Source organism: Rhineura floridana, chromosome 15 (genome assembly GCF_030035675.1).
Source record: "Rhineura floridana isolate rRhiFlo1 chromosome 15, rRhiFlo1.hap2, whole genome shotgun sequence".
In the NCBI taxonomy this organism is placed as follows: Eukaryota; Metazoa; Chordata; class Lepidosauria; order Squamata; family Rhineuridae; genus Rhineura; species Rhineura floridana.
In genome coordinates, this window is record NC_084494.1 from 27,238,382 (window position 1) to 27,247,378 (window position 8,997).

General features: G+C 45.1%; 1 protein-coding gene across 1 annotated transcript in view; it reads left to right on the plus strand.

Annotated features, from left to right (window-relative positions):
- Positions 1-8,716, plus strand: part of LOC133370363 (B-cell receptor CD22-like) — a 44,816-nt gene extending 36,100 nt beyond the window's left edge. The window contains exons 14-15 of the mRNA XM_061596574.1: positions 3,030-3,114; positions 6,231-8,716. Of these exons, the coding sequence (XP_061452558.1) occupies positions 3,030-3,114; positions 6,231-6,395 (250 nt within the window). The 3' untranslated portion in view covers positions 6,396-8,716. The remainder of the gene's footprint in view (positions 1-3,029; positions 3,115-6,230) is intronic.
- The last annotated feature ends 281 nt before the right edge of the window (positions 8,717-8,997 follow it).

Below are 8,997 nucleotides of genomic sequence, written 5' to 3' on the forward strand. Positions count from 1 at the left end.
GTCATCTGCATACTGGTGGCACCGAACCCCAAATCTCCGGACAACCTCTCCCAGCGGTTTCATGTAGATATTAAATAGCATGGGGGACAGAACTGAACCCTGAGGGACCCCACAGGCCAACGGCCAAGGAGTCGAACAGGAATCCCCCAGCACCACCTTCTGGGTTCGACCCTCCAGGAAGGAACGGAGCCATCATAAAATGGTGCCCCCAAGTCCCATCCCGGTAAGGCGACCCAGAAGGATACCATGTTCGATGGTATCGAAAGCCGCTGAGAGGTCCAACAGAACCAACAGGGACACACTCCCCCTGTCCAGTTCTCTGCGTAGGTCATCTACCAAGGCGACCAAAGCCGTCTCCGTCCCATAACCAGGTCTGAAACCAGACTGAAATGGATCTAGATAATCCGTTTCATCCAGGAATCCCTGTAGTTGGGAGGCCACCACACGCTCTATTACCTTGCCCAGGAATGGGATATTAGACACTGGTCGATAATTATCCAGAATAGAGGGGTCCAGGGAGGGCTTTTTCAACAAAGGCCTTACAACTGCCTCCTTTAGGCACATTGGAACTCTGCCTTATTGTAGGGAGGCATTGGCCACTTCCTTCACCCACTCGGCTAGGCCCCCTCTGGCACTTTTAATAAGCCAAGAAGGGCAAGGGTCTAACAGACATGTGGTGGGCCTCACCTCTCCAAGGATCCTGTCCACATCCTCGGGTTGTACAAGCTGAAAAGAATCCATTATTATTGGACAAGCAGGAGCCAAAGTTACATCCACTGAGCCTGTATCAACTATAGCATCCAAGTCGGAACGAATCTGAACGATTTTGTCTGCGAAGTGCCGTGCAAATTCTTGACAGCGGGCTGATGAGTGGCCTATATTACCCTCTCGGGGGCCAGAATGTAGGAGACCCCTGACTACTTGAAACAGCTCTGCTGGTCAGCTCCCCGCAGACACAATGGTGGCTGAAAAGAATAATTTCTTTGCTGCCCGCACTGCCATGGAGTAGGCCTTCAGATAGGCTCTAGCCCGTGTTTGGTCAGACTCGCTCCGAGTCTTCTGCCAACGTCGCTCTAGTCTCCATCTCATTTGTTTCATCACCACCATATATTCATTTTTTTTTAAAAAAAAAACTGGTTGGCAAAGTGCAAATTTCAAAGGATGGCTGTGTTTCAGTTCTCATATTGTTTCAAAAAATGTGAATTTGATAGATTTGGCTTGAAACGCAAACCGAATCGACATTCTCACACATCCCTATTGCAATGCAAAGGAAGCGCAAGCAAATGCACCGAGGGGAGACATCAATTGCACATTGTTTGCAGACTGAAGATAGCAACAGTGAATACTGCTTAGATTCGCTGGATTGATTTCCGTTCTGGACATGAGAAGAATAAGCCAATATGCCAGTGATTTCTGCTCCTGTTCCTGTTGGAATTTTCCGACATCCATCACTGAGTGTGCTCTTTTCTTCCTCTTATCACCCCTGTTACTGCTGCCCATTCACTTGTGTCTCCCTCTGGGCTCCATCAGCACTTCCAGAAGAGAGAAGCTGAGGAGTGGTGGTGGTGGTGGTAGTGGACAAAGGGTGTGAGGTTACTGGTTCTTCTCTTTTCTCTCTCGTCTCTCAGAAAAGGCAGGTTAATAGACAGCAGCAATCAAGAGCAGGAAGAGCAGGCCTGGAGGCACCATTGACTGGCACAGGGACCCTGACTGGGGCACAGGCCTTGGCAGGTGCCCAGCAATGCTGACTCTTAACACCAGCCCTGGGTAGGTGCCAGACAGTGGAGATTGGTGGCTCTGATATCAGTGGGGCAGTGAATCCACTCCAAGTTTTAGTCCAAACTTTCAAGGAGAAATCCAAGGTGTTGAATCTATTCCGGGAATAGGTTTCAGTATCTTGGACAGCTCCTTGAAAGTTTGGACTAAAATGCGGAGTGGATTCACTGCCTCACTGACACTGAAGCCACCAGTCTCCACTAGTGCCAAAGTCAAGGGGTGAGGGGAATACTAGGTTGCTGTTAGGGTGATTGTGTGCACTAAATGGTGGGAAAGTTCAACACTTTGGCTCAGCCTTGCATACCTAACTGCGCCTGCTGAAATTCCCTCTCCCACACCATCATTAGAGGCACTGGAGCCCTTGCCTTCCTCATAGTAATATTCAAGATTATCATACACAGGGAAGGAGGAGGCACTTTTAATCCCAACTATACAACCTAAGGCCTTGTTTAATGGTATATCTCCCTTTTCACAAGACAGAGCTGTTTACAACAACATCAGTTATGATGAAAGAATGCCTAATATCCATAAAATGACCCATTCCTTAAAAATAACAGCAGAACAAATCACTAGATAGCAATTGCTGATAGTAGCAGCAACATCAACTAATACATTTGACTAGATCTCTCCTGCTTGAAACACCTGCCAAAAAAGGTACATTTTAAAATCAAAAAGAGATGGGTCCAGAAGCACCTCAATAGGGAAAGAGATCTACATGTAAGGAGCCACCACTGTAAAGGCCCTTCCTATGGTCCACCTATATCCATTCTTTTTTTTTCCCTAGGATGGGCCAGGTGCATAGGAAGAGAGTAGAGCTCCTGTGAGTTTATCAGCGGTGTAGAAGAGGGAATTCTAGCCGGTGTAGCTTGTCATGGGGTGGGTGGGAACAATTGTCCCTCCTGAAACCACCTCTGTTGCATGATTTTTAAAGACTCAGGGGCCCTGTTCTTCCCTTGCATCCGGTACTTCTATCACTCTCCTCCTGTGTATTGCAACCTGCATGAAATTAGTATGGGACCCACCCAAAACAAATGTTCTCTTGCAGTCTTTCCCAACTTGTTGTACTCTAGATGTTGTGGGCTACAACTGCCATCATCCTTGGCCATTGGCCATGCTGGCTGAGGCTGATGGGAACTATAGTCTCACAACATCTGGAGGGCAACAAGTTGGGGAGCCTAGTTAGCAGCCTATCTGCTAAATCCCTCCCCTGCACCCCAAATGCCTTTCTAAACAGACTCTTTGGTTCCTTACAGTATAAGCAAGCAGAGACCGCCACTGGATCCTTTGGATGAAACTGTGGTCTACAGTGTGGTAAAGAAACCAGGGCTCCCCACCAAGGTACATGCTCCTTTTAAGGCAGAATCCCTTGGGTTGTGAATGACTCTCTCCTACTATTTGCATAAGAGATGGGAAGGGTTTCAGGGTTGGCATGGTTGGGCATATGCCACAGGCTCAGATCCCAGTAGGGACACCACTGACCAAACTGCCCTGGACCTGCTGAGTTCATTGAATTTGGAACTAATGAAAAATGAACTGAGCAAGTGCCATTTGCTTTTTTTTACTTGCTCTGAAACTCGAATAGTCATAGAATCATAGAATCGTAGAGTTGGAAGGGGCCTATAAGGCCATCAAGTGCAACCCCCCGCTCACTGCAGGAATCCAAGTCAAAGCATGCCCAACAGGCTTGCTAATGCATAGGATGTGCTGTCCTGATTCAGTTTCCTCTCTTTTATGCTGGGGTGTTTTTTGGTTTTTTTTTTTGCTTTTGGCAATTTACAAGAAACCATCACCCTTGAAATGAAAATCATTTGTCTAAAAAAGGTGAACATGTGTTTCCTTTGCATGACTCAGATCGAATCTCTGCAGAGCGTAACATGGCCCCAGGGGTCTCTGCTTTTGACACCCTCTTTTCCTAGCCTTTTCATTTTTACACTGTGCCTTCTGCCTTTATTAGCTGCATGAGAAGTAGAAATTCAATAGGCAAAGCTTTTATTGGCATGGTCAGCACAGCAGTGGTGATGGTGGGGAGCAATCTGCCTCTCTTCAATTTGTGGCTGTTTAATAAAAAGTGTTGGAGCAAATCAAAGATCCATTCAAAAGACTGAAAACAACAAATGCTTGCATTAATTGGCACTTTTAATGAAGCTACAACTCCCATCATCTCTGACTGTTGACTATTCTGACTGGGGCTGGTGGGAGTTGTAATCTAACAACTTCTGGAGGGCACTGAGTTGGGGAAGGTGCATCTGTAGCATCTAGGAAGCCTAATCACTAAATCCAAAATGTGATTTTTTAAAATCAATTCCATAGGGGTACCTGCTATAGCAGATGTACAATCATGTGAAAGTATTTCCCCATTTTTTAAAAAACAACAACAAGCTGCTAGTCCACAAGTTTGCAATGAGCACCTGAAAAATGTGTAGGTGGCTTCTGTGAAATGTTTCAAGGCTTTAAGTGCAAGCTACATTATAGTGAGTCAAACCATTGGCCCATCTACCTTAGTAAAAACATAAGGACATAAAAAAAGCCTGCTGGATCAGACCAATGGCCCATCTAGTCCAGCATCCTATTCTCACAGAACCAGATGCCCATGGGAAGCTCACAAGTGGGAGCTGAGTGCAAGAGCACTCTCCCCTCCTGTGGCTTCCAGCAACTGGTTTTCAGAAGCATACTGCCTCTTAGTATGGTGGCAGAGCATAGCCATCATGGCTAGTAGCCACTGATAGCATTATCCTCCATGAATTTGTCTAATCATTGAAAGCCATACACGTCTGTGGTCATCCCTGCCTCTTGTGGGAGTGAGTTCCACAGTTTAACTATGCACTGCATGAAGAAGTCCTTTCTTTTGTCTGTCCTGAATCTTCCAACAGTCAGCTTCATTGAATGTCAATGATTTCTAGTGGTATGAGAGAGGAGGAGAACTTTTGTCTATCCACTTTTTCCATGCTATGCATATTTTATACACTTCTATCATGTTGCCTCTGACTTGCCTTTTCTTTAAACTAAAAAGCCCCAAACGTTGCAACCTTTCCTCATAGGGGAGTTGCTCCATTCCCTTGATTATTCTGGTTGCCCTTTTCTGAACTTTTTACAACTCTGCAATATTCAATTTGAGGCGAGGTGACCAATGTAGACAGAGTACTGTCTGTTTTTCCTGACAGGTGCTGTCCAGGGTTTCCTGCAGGGGTATTCCCCAGTCCTACCTGGAGATGCTGGGGATGGACCATGGGACCTTCTGCACACAAGGCAGATACTCTGCCACTGAGCTTTGGAGAAGAACCATGACTCAGTGGCTCAGAGCATATGCTTTGGTGCAAAAGGTGGCAGGTTCAGTCCCAAGCATCTCCAGGTAAGGCAGGGAGAAACCCCGTTCTGAAACCCAGGAGAGCTGCTGCCAATCAGTGTAGACAATACTGAGTTAAATAGACCAGTGGTCTGACTCAGTATAGGGTAGCTTCCTATGTTCCTAGATGTGTGTTTTAGAGATAAAAGTACCCGCCCTCCACCATGGTCAAAATTTATTCTCGGCAGATTTTGATAATGAACATTCTCTGCAGCAGTCAGCATTTTGATAGCATCTGACAGGTAGAGGCCAATGTTTAACAGTAACTGATATCGCGAACATGCAGTACTGGCCAGTATCTGATATTTGGCATAATTTGACAGCAGCTACTATTTGACCATTTCTGGTATCTAACATGCAATAGAGCAAGGATCTGGAACATGTGGCTCTCCAGATGATGTTGGACTCTAGCTCCCATCATGCCCAACCAGCATGGCCAATGGTTGGGGATGAAGGGGGAAGTAAGTCCAACAGAATCTTCAGGGCCACAGGTTCCCCATCCCTGCAGCAGAGCATCTCACAGGACAGTTTTATGCGGCAGCAGCAGTCAGTATCTTCATTGCTTCTGCCACGTACTAATTAAAGTTTGACAGTATTGTATCTGATAGATGACTTACAATGAAATGTTATATCAACTTACTTCATGCATTCATCCAATCAAAACAGGCAAATGTACAAATTTTGAGGGTTTTGTTTTTTTAAAAAAAATCAATTCAAATGTTGCAGTCAAAATTTCAACTAAATCCAAACCTTGGAAAATTGGCAGTGTTTGACATTCTTTGAAATATTGTTTCAGGGTGAATTCTGGGCCCTTTAATGCAGAAGAACAGCCTTGCCCGACCTGGTGCTCTCCAGATGTTGTCGGACTACAACTCCCATCATCCCTGACCAATGGCCAAGTTTGTTTGGGCTGAGCGGAGCTGGAGTCCAATTCCATTGAGAGGGCACCAGGTTGGCTACCCCTGGTCTACAATGACTGGCAGCGGCTCTCTGGATTCCAAGCAGAGGTCTTTCTCTGCCCTACCTGGAGATGCTGGAGGTTGTATATGAGACCTTTTTGCACGCAGAGCCTGTGTTCTACCACTAAACTCCACACCTTCCCCTGCTTTAGGAAGACAGCAAGCCTGACTACGAGAATGTGGTGAACAAGAATGAAGAGGAGCTGCATTACTCTTCCTTGGTGAACCTGGCTCCACAGCCCCGCCCCACCTATGCAGACTTGGAGACAGACTCCGAATCGGAGGAGAGTATCCAGTATGCATCCTTGAAGCACTGATCCTCTTGGTACTAGCTGAGATCAGGAACTGGGCTCTTTCCCATCCGTGATGAGGCGGCGGCATTGGCTGGGCTTATATTATAGCTTGCTCTTTGCAACCAAGTACAGCCGAGCTTAAGGGGATATGGAAGAGAATCTGACCACACTGGTGTTTGGATATATTGTGCATCACAGCCAGCACAGGGAAGATAAATGGGTGGTGGCCATGACAGCTCTCCACCTATCAACACAATCCATTGGTGGCTGAGATAAGCATCCTGAAGTTGTGTCTTTCGTGTCTGATTGAATGGAAAAGATCTGCTATTGCCTTCCTCCTTTCTTATAAGCCAATCCATACCTTGGGGCATTGGAAACTGTTGTATACACCAGGTCAGATGATTTGTTCACCCTGTCCAGTATCATCACCTCTGGCTCGGCAGCATCTCTGCAGGCGGCAGGTCTTTCTCATCCTCTGCTACCTGGTCCTTTGCAATGGACATGCCATGGATCGAACTGGGGACCTTGTGTGTTCTTCTGTTGAGCTGTGGTTGCTGGTTAGGGTACTGCTGTGCTTTGACAGGGGCTGAATCATGGGAACTACAGTTTGTGGTGTTGGGAATTGTTTGGAGACAATCTCAATTCCCCTCACAGAGCTACAATTCCCAGAGTTCCCTGGGAAGAGAGTTTGTTAGTTCAGCTGCTCTGGGGATTGTAGCTGTGTGAAGGGAACAGGGGTTTCCTAACAGCTGTCAGCACCCTTCACAAACTATAGTTCCTAGGATTTTGGGGGGAAGACAGGCCTATATAAAGTGGTATAAGAGTGTTTTAAATGTATGGTGTGGATGTAACTCTCCAAGGTGTCAGAGAGGAGTCCTGCTACTTAATGTAGAGACCATGGATTGAAGATGGGGCATTCTGCATGCCAAGCATATATACTCTGCCACTTAACCATGGCTATCCCTAAGCTTGTTGTAGATTTGTGGGTCTATGAGCCCTGTTTGGCCAGTAACTAGCGCAAGACATCTATAGCTGAACATTTAGTATTACATCTTTGCCTTTCTTGTTTCACTCAGTTGTAATTTGTTCATTTTCACATGATGGCAAATTCATGAAGTTTGCTTTTGCATCCGGCTATTGATTGAACAAACAATCATCTCCAGTGTTTTGCAAAACTTTCTCCTAGCAGCAGTTATCATATCTGAAAGTAGTTTATGGTAGGCAGTTGTATAGCCTTTGTATCATATGGCAGAAATACTAATGGATCCTATGATAGCTTTAATCCAGGTATCATATCTCAGTCGCTCCATTTATTCTTTTCTACAGTGTTGTTGCAGGTGGGCAGGCCTGCCGCAAATATACATATCTGCTGCTTTCCACGTGACACTTTCAACAAACAGGGATTGCATATATCTGATATCTGGCATAACTTCTTTGATGTAATATGCTATTCTGCCATTCATTTAAAACACATTTCTTTTTGATTAGTATATGATGGAAATTCACACATTGTCACACACACACACACGTACACACACATTCCCCTGTACCAAAATGGAAACCAAGCTTTAGTTTCCAGTTACCTTATCATGCCCTCTAATTGAGTGCCTACTTTATTAGTTTGGAAGCAAAATGGGACCAGCCCAAACTAACGGAATAGTTTCTACTTACTTGGAGGGGGACAGGTTCCCCTTGCTATGCAGAGATACATATCTATGAGAGAAGCTCTACAAAAGGAAGGGCAATATAGAAATAGCATGCAATAGATAACATGGGCAGTTTTAAAGGAAAATTTAAATCCCCCATGATATAAGGACTGTAAATATTCAGGACAGACAAAATATTGAGGTGATAGTTTCAAGGGTGGAGAAACCAACCTGGCTGGCTTTAAAAGAGGGTTGAACAAATCCATGGGGAATAAAGCTGTCAATAGCTACTAACCCTCATGGCTATGTTCTATCTTTACTATTAGAGGCAGTATGCTTTTAAATATCTGTCGCTGGAAACCTCAGGAGGGAAGAGTATTGTGCTCAGGTCCTGCTAGTGGGCATCCCATTGGCATCTGGCTGGCCACTGTGAGGATGGTGGGCTAGATGGGCTACTGGCTTGAACCAGGAGCTAGGAACTTCTTATGGATGGGTGAAACTGGCTTGCTCAAACCCCTAACAACTTATAGTAAGGATTATGGAAGCAGGGAATTAGAGCTGTGGGGATGTACGCTATGAGGTTAAAAAAACAAACAAACCCTCCCCTGCTTGCACTACGCAGGGATGTGACTCATCTGATTTTTTTTGTTGTTTCAAGAAATCTCACAGTGTACCTTGCACATATACATAGAATTTTACAAACATGAAAATAAAGGGAATTGATTCTTTCCTCCTTTACTTTTTTTTGGGGTGGTGGTGGTGGTACTAAAAATGCACTCATTTATAGGAACTTACTTCCCCAATGGCACCTGTTTAGCTGTTTCACAATATAATTTTGTCTGTTTTACTTGGTAAACTGATCTCTTTCACAACTCTGGTGGCCTGCACTGTTTTGAAGCTTGAAATGGTGTTGTTTTTTGAAAGTGAGAGGTTATGTAGCAATAAAAATATGATTTCTCAAAGTGACACTCTGGGTTCTA